General features: G+C 50.6%; 1 protein-coding gene across 3 annotated transcripts in view; it reads right to left on the reverse strand.

The window, feature by feature from the left end:
• ST8SIA5 (ST8 alpha-N-acetyl-neuraminide alpha-2,8-sialyltransferase 5) overlaps positions 1-15,461 on the reverse strand; it is a 59,972-nt gene that overhangs the window by 17,548 nt on the left and 26,963 nt on the right. For all 3 annotated transcript variants that reach the window (XM_058557053.1, XM_058557052.1, XM_058557054.1), the window contains one exon: positions 2,167-2,259. In XM_058557053.1, the coding sequence (XP_058413036.1) occupies positions 2,167-2,259 (93 nt within the window). The remainder of the gene's footprint in view (positions 1-2,166; positions 2,260-15,461) is intronic.

Here is a 15,461-nt window from a genome sequence, read left to right on the forward strand (position 1 = left end):
TAAAAAATTATTTACCCTTTGAAAACTCTAAGATATGCTCTTAACGAGAGTGCTCTGGCTTTCCACAGTGAAACATGCAAGAGCCTGAGATCCTTGAATTCCGAGAAAAGATCAAGACTCTCTGCTTATGAGCTTATGAATTTGGCTCCTGACTGAGGTCTGGGCAGCCATCTTTGTCACTAAATCACAACTCCTTCTTGGGGGAGAGTATCAAACACCAGTCACATTGTACCCCTACCCCCGCCACCGCTCCCACCTGCTTAAACCTTTCCCATGGGTTCCACTGCCCTCAGATAAAAATAAAATCTAGATCCCGGTCTGCACTGCAAGGCCCCTCAAAGTCTTGCCCCTGCCTGCCCCTCTAGCAACACAGCTTCCATTTCCCCCTCTCACACTGGCATTCAAGCTGCCCTGTCCCTCAGAGCCTGGGACACAGCAGGCCCCCTCCTGGCTCAGGGCCTTTGCACAAACTGTTCCCTTGGTCTGGAATCTCCTGGCCTAGTTAACACCTATCGCCCTTCAGACAGAGCTCCAGTGTTCCTTCCTCAGAGAAGCCTTGCCCGACAACCCCCTCCACCCCCAGCCCAGGTGAAGTCCCCTGTCACCCCCTGCCTCCTTAGGGTGACCGTTATTAATGTCTGCATCCCCCGCTGGGCTGTGAGCTTCATGAGGGCAGAACGACGGTGTGTGCTCAGCCCAGGGCTGGGTGAGGTTGATGGTGGGTGAGCTGCCTCAGGTGTTTATCTCCAGAGAGAGTACAGAGACCCTGGGTTCATACAGAGACCCCAAACAACACAGCTGACCCCATCTGGACAAATGGTCTTATCCTTGGAGCTTTCCTGCAGCTACTAAGCTTACAGATCTGAATGACAGCCCAGAAAAACTGCTGTTGCCGGTTCCAGAACGGAAAGAACAGAGAGGGAAGGAAGGGAGGGAGGCACGTCAACATTTATTGAGCACCGTTGCGTGCTAGTATGGATGTGGATTGCTGGGCTACCCACTTTCACGTATGTTATTTCAGCTAGTCTTCACGGTAACCCTTAAAAGCTAGGTAACAGTGCCCCCATTTTTATAGGTAAGAAAAGGCTCAGAGAGGTTCAGTAATTTGTATAAAGATGCAGAGCTGGTAAAGCCCAGAGCCTGCTTTGGATCTCAAGTCTGCCTGACCCCAAGGCCCACACTATTTGGAAATCATGTCAAATGTCTAAAGAAGCAACGGCTCCTGCCTGTGGGCCAGGGATCATGTCAGGGGCCCATGAATCCACGTGAGCACCCAACACTGCCTGACTCTGAACAAGCTATATTTCTTCCACATCCAGATATAACTGTTTTCAAATAAACACACAGCTTGACAAGATTAACACAACACAAATTCCTCTGAATGGGTTTATTGAATTCCTGGCAGTCCTGTGAGGGAGGGAAAGCTGGGGTAGACACACAAACGCTAAAATGTTTAGCATGTAACGCACTTTTCCTCCCACAGGTTATAAAAGAGCCATAGGCGATACATTGCTGAGTGGGGAGGGGGGAGCCCAGTTCTTCTGCCATTTGTGCAAAGAAAAAAAAAAAAGAATAGCCATACAAGGGTGCTGGTTTATGCACTGACTCTGGAAGGATGCACGAGGATATATCAGTTGCCTCTGAGGAGGAGAGCTGCGGGGCTGCAGGAGGGGAATTTTCATCGTACACCTTTTTGTACCGCTTGAATGTTGTATCATTTAAATAATAAAAAAATTTAAAAATTTTTAGTGAATATAAAATTTTTAAAAGGCCATAGCAAGAGGACAACGCTTAACCCTCAGCACGACATACTGAATTTCAGGTAAGAAGCTCCCGTGCCCTCTTCAATTTCTGTGTAAGAGGGGCCTGGCGATGACTATCGCAGAGACTGGTAACTGAGCCCGAGACTGAAACGCCTGAGTCACCAGAGGTGACCTTGCAAACTTGGCCTTTTTTCATAAAACAGGCACAATCATCCCTGCTCCAGCCCTACAGGGCTTTCCAAATGCCAGGGGCCCCGGGGGAGCAGACCTAATTCTTGCTCTATCGGGATCCACCACGTTTCCTGTTTCCTTCCGCTGGCGCCCGCGCCCCCACCCCACCCCCGCCCTGCCCCTCCCCCACATGCACCACTGTGCACCCAGCACCCACCCCAGCCACACTCACATGGACAGCACCTTCACTTCCAGGATTTCGTGCCTCAGCTCCAGGCATCTTGTGGAGTTGTATTCAAAAGGGCCCTCATAAAATTCAAAGTACCTGGGAATCAAGAGGGACAGAGGTTACTATGCAGAGAAGCTGGCTAGACTTTGGGGGGTCTGCCAGGGCTCTTTCGAGGGTCTGTTCTGGTCAAATAAATAGAGCAAACCAGCCCCAACCCAGCAGACGACCTGGTGGCAGGCTCCAGGACTGCTGGGGCCCTCTGGCTCCATCACTGGATTACTCACAGCACCCCACTACCCTGGGAGTGTAAGCATTTATGGGGTGTGAACCCATTTCAGCAAATCATGACATTCAGAAGTAGGTCTGGTTCCAAGTTCATGGCTGCAAAGGAGAGGGAACGAGGAGGAAGCTCTGTGCACGTCTGGCTCTCCCTCTTCCCGTGATCAGAGTCATTGAGCAGGCAGCCCCGGGAGTCGGGCAGTCAGGCTGCTGCCTGCAGCCTGTCCTGCCCTTTCCTGCCCTTCTCTCCTTTCTCCTCCTCTTGGGAAAGCGTCACACAGTGACAGCCGCGAGCATAGCTGAGATTTCTACTGCTTTTCCTACTGTACAAGCATTTCCATCTCCATTAGCTCACTTGATCCTCATGCTCACGCTGTGACTACGTGAGACATATTTCCTTTTCCCCATCTGGCAGCTGAGAAAACTGAGGCTAAATGGATGGAGCTCCAGGTCACACTATCAGTGTAGGGCAGAGTCCAGGTCCTACTGTAGGGGGCCCAAGCCCTTTCCAACACCAGCTGGCTCCAGGCATGTCAGAGCCACCCCAGGGTCGCTTCTGCAGCTTCATGCAGAATAACAATACCAATTTCTGCCAACACTTGCTGAGCCCTGACCACAGGCCAAGCACTTGACGTGGATGCATTCACTTTTAATCTTTATAACCAGCTTACGAGGAAAGTGGGCATCATCAGCACCGGAACAGGCTCTGGGAGGTGACTCACTGCCCAGAGCCACAGAGATGGTAGGTGGCAGAACTGGGACATGAACCTGCACATTGACTCAGGCTGCTCTTGTCCACTCACTTACCAGGACAGCTGGTGTCCCCTGGAAAGGGCCCTCTGGCCTCCCACAGCCACACCTGACAGTTCATACTGGCCCAGGGAAAGAAGAGCATCAACCCGTCTAGGGGGTGGGTGGAAGGTTCCCGCAGAGATAAAACACAGTAGTTCACTGCTGCGCTCAGCCATGGAGCGGGAGGATGCTTCCCAGGGCAGAGCCCAAGTGCACGCCCTCCTCACGGCCTCACTTTCTGGAGCGAGTTCAGAAGAGGCTGGGGCAGAGGAAGCTGGGAGGGTTGGGTCCCATGACAGCGCCAACACCAGAGAACAAGAAGCCTGCAGGGTCAAACCACGCTACACCTGGGGTCAGTGGCCTGGCGACAGAGAGCCCTGGAGAGTCAGAAGTGGGAGTGGCGCCCCTGTAAAGTCACGACCAAGGATTTAAAATAAAGTCATTCCTCCAGCATTTTCCAGAAACCTCCCCAACATGCAGCAGTGGTCACTTCACATGTATTCTCACACGCCTGTCTTCCATGTATGAACTCACATGTGTGCTGCTTTAGAAATAAGAAGACAGTTTACCCAATAAATTAATTGGCTGCTTCTTAAAATGTTTGTATTTTAAATAACTTTTAAATATAATTTCATGTTTAATACTTTTTAAAATTTTTTATTTATAAATATTTGTTCTTAATTTTAACATAGTCAATTTTTAAAGTATTATAATTACATATTTAAGTAATTTGAAATAATATTTCAAAATATTAAAACATTTTATACAACAAATTGACTCCTATTTACAAAATGAGTTAGCTCCTTGTTCTCATGTCATAAAAGAATTGAAGCAGAGTTAATGAGAACTAGGCATTGAGTAGCCCCAAAATATCACAGTCACCTTTTTCCCTCTGTTTCGCTTGCACTTTGGAATTCCTTTCTCTGTCTTTCTCACCTGGCAAACTCATATTGATCCTTCAGTACCCAGCTCAAATGCCCTCACTTCTGGGAAGTCTTCTCTGACCCCAGCACCAAGGGTCCCTCTGTATTATAGCAACTAATATCGCATTATAATAGTCTGCTTATATATCTGTTTCCCCTTCCAAACTGTATCTTAAACACAGGTACTCTCTCTTTGTTATATCTGTACCTTCTGTTCTATAGAAGTCCTAAAACTAAAAACTACATTTCTCAGACTCCCTTGCAGCTAGGGTTCTGGATACAATTTAGGTTCAACCAATCAGAAGCATTTGCATGAGCCTCTGATTCAGAGCTGTGTTATAGGAGAATGACAAGGCTCACAGCATTGTCTTGCTGGTGCAGAATGTGGCAGAGGCGACATGGCTCTTGGAAACTGTGGTGGCAGCACCTTTGTGATTATATCAGAGGCAGCAGCAGTCACGGTGGCCTCAATTCACAATGCAGATTGGGGAGGCATTCCTGGAAGCTCACCCTAGGGTCTTTCTTCAGCTTTCCCAAAGATCCTGAGCTAGCCATACCCTCAATAATCCCTTTCTGCTTTAACTAGCTAAAATGGATTCTGTTATCTGCAACTAAGGACAACGGGTCAGCCTGGGACCACAAAAAAGTCCATGACCTTGCCTCTAATTCACTTCCTCTTCCAGTCACGCTACAGTAAGTGAGGTCTGGTGTCTTATCATAGAGGTCATCATTTGCAACCAGAGCCAGCGGCACTGAGCCCTTTGGAATCCACTGGGTCATCTGCAGCCATGATCTTAGGCCACTATCAAGGAAAGCTCCAGATTCGAATGCTGCCAGAAAGAATGAGGAGAAGACTTATCCTAGAGTTCTCAGGGAGTCAGGAGAATTGCAAACACATCTCAGATATGCCTCTAAACCAGCTGTGTGACTTTGGGCAAATCACTTCCCCTCTCTGGGCCTCTTCTTTCTCCTCCTTAAAATAATCCGTTTGAACTAGGTGATATATAAAGGCCCACCCAGCAATAAAATACAATCCCAAGGTTCCCTCAGAGTTTCCCACTCACTAACCAAGCCAGAACGATTCTGTGAATTAACGATCCACAAACAAGAGGAAGAAACTCTTAAAGCAAGTTAAAACCAAGTAGCACCTCCCTTTGATCAGCCAGCCCCTCCATTGCCTCCACAAGGCTGTCCCTGCCTTACCTCCACCAGCCCTCAGGCCGCCTTTCTCCTGAACCCCCGCATCCCTCATATACCCAACTAGCCAGGACAGCAATTCCAGATGGTCCTGTGCTGTGTGTTTGGTGGCTGTTAGATGGGGAGGCTTCCAGAACTGGGTTCTCATCCTTTCTCTGCCCCTCATTAGCCACCTTAGGCCCATCATTTTTCTGAGGCTTAGTTTCCTCATCTGCAAAATCAGCATAAAAAATGCAGTCCAGGGGCAAGCCCGGTGGCATAGTGGCGAAGTTCGCGCGCTCCACTTCGGCAGTCCGGGGTTTGCAGGTTCAGATCCCAGGTGCAGACCTACACACCACTTATCAAGCCATGCTGTGGCAGGCATCCCACATATAAAGCACGGACGTTAGCCCAGAGCCAATCTTCCTCAGCAAAAATAGGAGGATTGGCAACAGATGTTAGCTCAGAGCTAATCTCCCTCACAAAAAAAAAATGCAGTCCATGTGAGGCAGGGTTGAGTTCAGATATTGATGAGAATTTCAGGGAAAGCACTAGCACAGTGCCTGGCATTCGGGAAGTGCCCGGGAAATGTTCATTCCCTTTTTTCCCCTTTCTCTTGACATTAACGGGCGAGAGCTGCCAGTGGATGCCCAGGGAGTCAGAGACTTGCTTACAGTCCCTCAGCTGGCTGCTGGCAGAGCTGAGTCAGGGATGAATAACTCAGGAAGTTTCTCCACCATCTGGATTGGCTGGCATCCTCCTTCTGCTGCTATTAGTAAACCTCTCCCCTGCCACCCTGCGGATAAAGCCCACACTGAGTTCTGCTCGGATGTGGGGATGTCCTTGATCACTCATCTCGCTGCAGACTCCACAGATTAACGGTGTGTTTCTGGTGCTTTGACATCTGGGGCCTTGCTGACGCTGGAGAGACTGCCCCTCCCAGGGCCGGCCAGTTCCTAGAGACGGTAAATGACTCACTCGCCTGGAGCACACCCTTCATATGCAAACCAACCAATCCAGAGCTTATATTCCACCACCACCACCTCCTCTCACACTCAGGGCCACTATCCCCTCGCTGATCACCCTAGGGCCAGGTGCCAGACAACTAGGGACAGTCGCCATGCCCCAGAGCCCACTGAAATTATTCAAACTAGCCAAACCTGAGCCTGTTCACCTGCCTTACCTATTCCTTCCAGAGAAACCACAATAAAGGCTCCTGCCCACTTTTCTCCCTCACTCCCTCAGCCTCCTGACCGACTCTGGTCCTTCCTCATGTGGCCCCAGAGAGCATGGAGGGCCTCCTGTTTCTAGGGCTCTGCGAGTATACCAACCTCTCCTTCATGACCGTCATTTCCACGTCTGTGTGTCTTACCATCCCCGATTACGACAAATCTCAGGTGCCCTGAAAACACTCCACGTGGTACCTCAGCCAAGTCATCAAAACTACCCCACCCCTGGGTCCAAAGCCTCAGTTTCCCCATCTGAAATGGAGCCAACAGTCCTTGCTTCCTTCTTCCATCCTACCTGGGCTTTGCTCTTTTGGGTTGTACTCTCCGTCTCAGTCTCCAAAGACAGGAGGAAATAAGATTGTGAGAAGCCCTGCCACACAGGGTCACCCCCAGATTCTGCTTCTGAGGATGTCCAAAGACTGCATTCTGGAAGAAGCCATGAAAATCCCTGTTTGGTGTGGATATAGACCATTATGCAGACGTCAGAAAGGATGCTTAAGTTTTTGTGTGTAATGATATGGGAAGATGCTCACGTGATAACATCGAGTGGAAAATGCAAGTTACAAAACTGATCCCCCTCAAAAATTCTATATACCTACGTGGATGCATGGGAAAAGGGAAGGACTGTACAAAATGTTAATGGGGCTTCTGTGAGTAATGGGATTATGAGTTATTTTAAAAATACTTTTCTGGATTTTTATAAGTTTTGTGTAATAGAGTTATGATTCTTTTATTATTGGAAATCATAATAAACGCCCTTTTATTTTAAGTCAAAGTTCTCCCTCTAATTAGCTCAAGCTTCCCCTGAACCTGTTAGAAGATTGAGAGCAGCAGTTTCTCCAACCTTCTTAATTCCATTAGCCTTTCAAGGTTAGTCACTATCTCTTCTTTCAGTTCTGGAAAGACAATCTCTACCCAGCTCAAAGGGGAGGGGACCCTGGCATCACATTCAGGCATCTCACAGGTATAAATAGTCCCAGCCGGTCAGATCAGGAGCCCAGCTCATCTCAGATGCCACTTGGCTTCCGGCAGCCAAGTCGATGCTGGCAACAGGCCGCATCCGTCCTGCCCCGTCTCTGTGCCCTCAGGGACTGTGGAGGGCAGGGCTGGGCAGCCCTGGCTGCCCGATCAGCAGGTGATGGCCTTCCCTAAGTGAGAAGACAAATGCAGAGGTGACCACGACCGTCCTGAACATCAGTTCTCCTCCTCCCACCCAGACTTGGCTCCAGCCTTGCAGGCTGTGGAGGCTGCATTTCAGCATGCCCAGGGGCTGATGCGCAGAGGGCCTGGCTCTGTCATTCCCACCAGGCTTTCCTCACAAGCCTACCCCATAGAGGGCTCCCCTGTTGGCCTGGTGCCCCCTCCAGAGCTTCTTCAGGACCATGGGGTCTTCCTTGGGGGCAACAGTACTTTGAACCCCCGGCAACCACTGGCTGGTACCAGATGAAGCCCATGCATTCAGCTACCTAACATGCCCCTTCCTCCCCAGACGCTGATGGTGTTCAAGAGAACAGGGGCCCAGGGAGGTCCCGTGTCACGCAGGGCATGCCTATTAGGCCTTTGCCAGCCCCCAGGAGCAGGGAGTTGCCCCAGCTCAGCAATCAGAACTCCTGGGCTCCTGTCAAGCCTGGTGCAGAGTCTCAGAGAACCACAGCGTGGTTTATTTATTCCACACTGGGTTCCTACCCAGTGGCACCTCTGTGCAAATTAGGGAAAAGCACCTTTTCTCCAGATGAATTAAGCCACATCCAGGCACATGGCTTATCAAGTGAGAGAGAGCTGAATTTCAGCCCCACTTGACCTCGGCTGGGTATCTTTGTGCAGTGCCCACCTTGGACAACTGTATATGGTAGCCTGATACTAGACTCTAACTTTGTCTCATTTAAGCCTCTCAACAGCCCTATGAGGCAGGCATTATTTCCCCATTTTATACCCAAGACTCAGACTGCAAGAGATAAAGTAACTTGTCCAAAGTCATTCAGCTAGTAAATGGGGGCACTGGAAAAGGAACCTCAGGCTTCTAAGATCCCGGAACCCATGTTCTTAGTCACTTCAGTGCACTCCCTCTCCCTGACTCTGACAAGCCATGGTCACTCAGTGAACAGCACCCCCTCCCCAGGCCGCCAGCCCTTCATTGAGCTCAGTGCTATTCCTAGAGCCAGAACAGCTGCCGTCTCGAGATAGCACACCACCCGTCAGAGCAAACGCATGGAAATCAGAGTCTGACAATTGCAGCCTGACAATTCAAAGGACTGGAGTGTCTTCCCAAAGAGGCACAGAGAGAGGCAGAGGGGCTCAGCTGTCAACAACTGGGGTCAGAGCTGTCAGGAGGAGACACTGCCCCTCCCGGGGGCGGAGAGACCTGGCTCGGACCTGCTTGGACCACGGCCCTCTCTGGGCCACGGTTTCCTTATCTGCCCCCAGGAATCCCCCGAGCTGTTTTGAGATATCAGAACTGAAAGCTAAAAAGCCTGATGTTCTCAGTGCAACACTTGACAGTCTTGTGATTAACCTGCACCCAGCATGAACCTCACTGGAGTGTCATTCTTGGCACCAGGTGGGGCCTGGGGGGTCAGGGGCAAACTCTAATGCAAGATCCACTCCTCTTTCCCCCACAGTGGTTCTGCAGGGCCCCAGATGCAGTATCTAGATATTCCCTGCAAGAGGACGTATGCGGTAGCCTTATTTTCTGGGCCAGACCAGGGAGCCCTGCAAAACTCCCCTAGTAAAATTCGGCTCAACAGCCTGGACCACCTCCGTGTATCTGAACTAGCACTGGTCAGTCTTCCACAAGCACATCATCCCTACTGTTCCCGGTGGACTTTGACCACCATCCCCACAGGTGCCCAAGCCAAGAGCTGCACCCTAGTGGCCTCCTCCTACTTCATCTCCCACCTAATCTCACCACCTCTACTTCCTTAGCAGGCCTCCTCTCCATCCCAGTGCCAGGGACGTGACTCAGTCATCTTTTCCAGCCTGCATTAGTCTCTGTCTGGAATATTCTTCCTTGCTGAGTCTTCCTAGTTACTACCTGCTCACCCATCAGAGGTCAGCCCAAGGGCCAGCTTCCTTTAGCAGCCTTCCCTGCCCTCCCTCCTCAGTGCCCACGGCCCCCGGGCAGACCTCCAGCCCAGCCCTGATGACACTGGATTACGTGCAACTCCTCCACGCCTGGCTGTGCCTCTCAATGGATGACTGTTTTCCTCTTTCACTCACTGAAGATTCACTGATTCGCTACTCTGTGCCAGGTGCTGTTTCAGGCCAGGATACAGTGATGACCAAGCCAGACATAAGCTCCATCCTCATGGCCTTCCATGAGAGGATACAGACGAAATATTAATTCAACATCGTGCCAAGTAGTGATGAGCTCTGTAAAAGGTAAGGCAGGAGAGAGGATTGGAGGGTGCCTGGAAGAGTGGTGGGAGGTCAAGGAATACAGGGACATGCACAGAGGGATGGAGTCCTCTGCAGATGTGTGGGAAAAAAGTTCCAGAGAGGGAACTGAGAGTAAATGCAAATGATCTGAGGACAGAAAGATCTGGCAAGCTGCAGGGACAGCAGAGGGGGAGGTGGAATTGAGAGGGATCAAGGTCAGAGAAGTGAGCAGCGCCAGGTCAAGCTGGCCTGTGCGCCACCCAATACAGCACAGCATTTAAGCGGGGGAATAACACAATCTGATTTAAAAGTTCCCTCTGGCTGTTGCAGGGAGAATGGATCGTAAAGAGAGAGAGAAACAGGGAGACAGGAGACTACTGCAGCATGAGAAGATGGTGGACTGCACCAAGTGGGAGCAAAGGAGGTGGGGAGGAGGAGACAGACCCAGAAAATAGGTTAGGGATAGAACCAGCAGGACGTGCTGATGCTAGGATTTAGAAAGCGAAAGAGAAAGAGAGAAATCAATCCTCCCAGGATTTTAGCTTGGACAACTAGTTGGGTTACGGAGTCATTTAAGGAGGGGGGAATGAAGGAGATGAACAGGTTTGAGTGTAAATCAGAGGTTCTTGGGCCATGTTAAGCTTGCTATGACCCTTAGACATCCAAGAGGAGATAACAGTTAGGTAGTTAAATATGTACGTCTGAAGCCCAGTGTGGATCAGGGCTAGAGAAATACATTCCAGAGTCAAGGGACAAAGGACTCGATAAGATCTGGGGAGAGAGAGCAGACGGAGGACAGAAGAGGGCAGAGGATGAGCCTGCGTCAGCTCTGACGTTCAGATAGTGACAGCGGAGAAGGACCCAGCAAAGGAAGGTCTGTGGGTGGGAGGAAAACCCAGAGAGCCCAATGACACAAACACCAAGAGCAGAGAGCGTTTCCAGGACAGAAGGGTCAGCAGTGTCCAATGTCAAGGAGGTCAAGGAAGAGGAGAATGGAGAAGGCTCCCTGATCTAGCCACTAGGAGGTCATCGGTGACCTTGACAAGAGCAGATTCAAGGGAACGGGGAGGCAGAAGCCCCACTGGCAGGGGTTGAGGCTGTTCCTCCAGAGAGGGACATGCTGGAGACAGAAGCCTCAACGTGAAGGAGTGCTGAGTGAGCGCAAGGGACTGAATGTCCCGCCCCACTCCCTCAATTCATACGCTGAAATCCTAACCCCTAATGTGATGGTGTTAGGAGGTTTGGCCTTTGGGAAGTGATTAGATCACAAGAGTTCAGCCCCCATGAATGGGATTAGTGCCATTATAAAAGAGACCCCAGAGAGCTCTCTAGCCCTCTTTCCACCATGTGAGGACACAGCGAGAAGACAACAGTCTGCAACCCAGAAGCGGGCTTTCACCAGAACCCAATCAGGCTGGCACCCTGATCTCAGACTTCCAGCCTCCAAAACTGTGAGAAATAGTCTGTTGTTTATAAGCCACCCAGTCTGTGGTACTTTGTTATAGCACCCGCTAGGACTGAGACAGCGAGCGTGTAAAGACTTGGTCCTGGGTGGGGGTGGAGAGAATGGGATTCCCTGATGTATGAAGGAACAGCTAGAGGAAGAAGGAACAGACTTAATTGTTCTGTGAGGCTCTGAAAGGCAAACCCAGGAGCCCCAGTTGAGCGTGAGGGAGGGAAGGTTTACACCATACAAGGAGGCCCGCGTGGTGGAGGACAGCCTCTTGGTGAGGTTCTATGAGCCCCATCGCCCACTATCCCAGCAGTCTTCACAGCCATCGATGAAGGGGGTGCGGGCTATGCACAGCTACAAGGAATGGAAAACTGGGAGATCCTTGGGTGCCTTACCTTCTGGGCGCCCCCTAAACTGCTTATCAGGTGGATGCTTGGTCCTCCCAGCCTGACCTCAGCCCTCTTTTCTTTCCATCCTCCATTTCTTTCCATTCTCACTTCTTTCTGTGGCCTCCTGATTTGGCTAAGTGACTGGTATAAAATTCTTGAAGACGGTCTAGGAGGCAGGAAGCACAGGAGCCACGAAGAAGGAGAGGAAGGAGAATGGATGACGGCTGCTGAAGGGAATAACAGACAGTTCGGAGAGCTGACCTGGGGTAAGGAAGGGGTTAGGCCTTGACAGGCATCCACGACCATCTGATCTGGAAACAAGGCCCTGAGAGGGAGCGTCTCCTACCCAGTCGTGAGTCAGGGGCAAAGTGGGGGCCAGGCTCTACCCAGGAGGTCTACTCCAAGGACCCCACCAGTGACTGAGCAAGGTGGAGGTTTTACAGGTGAGGAAACTGAGGCACAGAAAGGTTCATGTAAATGGTTATTTGCCCAGGAGACTCAATTCAGACTCAACTAAGAGCCCCAAAGCTCAGGGGCAAGGGGTGTTCATGGCACGACTCCATCTGAGGAATCTCAGGCACCAACAACCCCGCCTCCACAGACAGCCTCCTCTGTCTGTCTGAGATCCACGTCAGGTACGTGGGAGGAAAGGGGGAAGCCATGGCATCTTTGTTTTGTTTTTCCAGTGCCAAGCGCAGAACACTCTGCCAACCCTGACTCTCCAAATTCTTCCCAGCTGGAAAGAGCCCAAAAGCTTCGTCCCTTTTTCTTTTTTTTTTTGTCCTTTTCCACAGAAATGAACATTGACCAGAAGGTTTAAGCTAAGCCAGCCTGCACCCGCAAGGCAGGGGTGCAGATCCACTGCTGCCCCAGCCCTCAGCAGCTGTCACCACACCTCAAGGTCCACCATGAAAAAGTCTGTCCCTTGGGGTAACCTTGACCCCAAGGGCTCCTCTTTGATATGCAGAATCCCCAGGAGCAGGTAGAAGGAAGCATTTTTCAGGGATAAAATCAGGAAAGCACCAAACACAGGGGCTGCACGGGGGGAGACACAGAAGATAAAAAGTGGGAAAGAGATAGGAGAGGGGGAAATGAGAGACCCTAAAGTTCATCTTGCCTGGAATATGTACATAATTACCTACTTAAATCAATATGGCCATTTTACTACGGCCTCACAGCCAGGAGCTGAGGGCAGGAATAGATGCTATGAGAGGACTTGGGAGGGAAAGCTGAGGACACCCAACCCCGGGTGATCTGTCCACAGCCCAGACAGGAGAATCCCTCTGTCTAGCACACCTGTTAGTGTCTAGCACACCAAATGGGGTGTGTTCCAGCCCCACCCCCCACCACCTGGAAGTGGTGACTCAGAGTCCTCGTCTATAAAATGGAAGCATTTTAGCCCTCAGAGGCTTGAGGGTGAGGATTAAATGCAGTAATGCACGTCAGGCGCCCAGCAGAGTGCCTGGCACACAGTCAGCCCCCAAGAGTGCTTAGCCATGGGCATCACCCATCGAGATGCAAGCCAAGTCTCATCCCACCACATAGCGACTCTGACTTCTCCACTGAGCTCTCTGAGCACTCGCCACCTGTACCACACAATTTATTACCTAATTATACACTGTCTTGAAACAATTACGGAACAATTCAATACAGCATAATAAAGTGCTAAATTGAATTCAGTCAAGTTCCTTCCAGCTCTGAAATATGATGATTCCAAACCCCATATTGCACAGTACATGCTAGACACACACATAGATCTCAGCCAGAGAGAAGGGCTCTGGCCAGGCCCTCTGCACTCACTCGGCTCGCTCTTCTACAGAGCCAAGAGGCTCTTGTGTCATCAGTGTGGAGCTTGCTCTTTTCTCCTGTGGCTGGTGCTACCACCCACAGGGGGTTGGGAAGGCCCCTGCACCCCAACCTGGAAGCCCAGCAGCACAGGGAGAATGCCATCCCCAGAACAGGCAGCTTGGGTGGGCGGCAGCCTGGGCCAGCTCTGCTCTAGACATCGGAAAGAAGGGTTCCCTGAGTTGTCTTTGCACACCGCCTCTTGCCATGCCATCCCAGCCTGGGAGAACCAAGGCTGTGCGGAGTCTGGGAGACGGGACCCATGAGGCCAGCCAGCCAGGCCACCTGTGGGCTGTGTCTGAAGCTAGAGGGTCTGCAGGGCCCTGAAGGTCCAACCCTCGTCTCAGTTTCTGAGGAATACCTGAGCAAACACGCAAAGGTTTATGTGCACTTGCTGGAGACAGAAATAGCCCTTGGCCAGACACTTCCTACAGAATATAGAGTTAAAGGGGCTATCAGGGACAGCGTCAAGGAAGAGGTGGGGTGGGAGGTGGTTACTGGCAGGAGGACAAGGACTTGGATTTGGAGCAGGGTGCAGCTGGCAGAAGCTGAGTGAAGCTCTTCGAGCTGTGGCTACGGGTCAGGCGGCGCCTGGGGACTCCTGCTTCAGCTGCCCTCAGCCCCTGTGACTGTGGGACCTTTCCCTGGGACGTCCCGAGGCAGTGGATGTAACACTGCTAACCCCGCAGGATCAAGACTGCCAAAGGTGCTGCTGCTCCCACTGTCCCACTGTGGTCACTGGGCAGGCAGGCAGTTGGGCCAGGCCAGAGGGGTGAAAGCGCTGAGCTGGCCACGGGGGACAAGCGCTCTTCCCATCTCCCCTCCCCAGCTACCTTCCCAGAATTGCCATGCTCTGTGGGGGTGTTTGGGAAGATTTCTCATCAGTTACTACAGAAGTATATAAACGGCCTCCATTGCCTTCTCTCTACTTCTTATGCATCCCCTCCCCCACCTTCGGTCTCCCTTTTCCCACCCTGCTACCCAGAACTCTCAGACCACCCTCCTACCTGCTCTTCTCAAGAGAAAATTCTCTCATCATTCCAAACTGGGAATGAGTTTATGATTCCAAAGTGTTTCCACTTTCTGGGGATTAATTTTCAAAGAGAATGCCAGCAGAGGACAAGGTTTAATCCAAAGGAATAAACCTGTAAGGGGGAATTCAGGGACACTGACATTGAAGTTTGCTTTCTTACCAATTGCCTTAACTATGGCCCTGCTTAATTCATCCTTTTATTCAATTAACATTTATTGAGCACCTACTATGTGCCATACTACTACTACTTCCTGCTTGTTCAAAGCACCCACTTAAATAGAAGCATTTGCTGATTTAAAATTATTCCTATCTGTTCATTAAAGCAGTTCCCCTGAGGATGCCTATTGGACAACACTTTCAAACCCAGACCTGAAATTAATAAAGCTATGTCAATGTATGTTTTATAATGCACACACTTTCCACTTTGGCCTGGAATTCCCCCAGCTCATGTCCAATGAGGGGACCTAACCACAGCCTTCATAAGCACTATCTGGCCCAGATTTTCTTTGTGGTCCTATTTGGAGTTTTCTAGACCAAACATTTGGACCCACTCCTTCTCCTTGTAGCTCCTGGTTGAGTGCACAATTTATGAGTCATTTGCTTTTTTGCCCCTCTTTATCCTCTGCTTATATAAGGTGCCTCCTGATTTCCATTCCAATGATGTTAATAATAAATGATAACAGGTTGTACCACACTTCAACACACCACACAACGATAGAGAGCAAAATATGGCATGCGCTGAATCATTCAATAGGTGAATAACACCACGAAGCTCATTGCGTATTCCAGGCACGGAGAGCTGTT

The sequence above is a fragment of the Diceros bicornis genome, chromosome 16 (assembly GCF_020826845.1).
Source record: "Diceros bicornis minor isolate mBicDic1 chromosome 16, mDicBic1.mat.cur, whole genome shotgun sequence".
Lineage (NCBI taxonomy): Eukaryota > Metazoa > Chordata > Mammalia > Perissodactyla > Rhinocerotidae > Diceros > Diceros bicornis.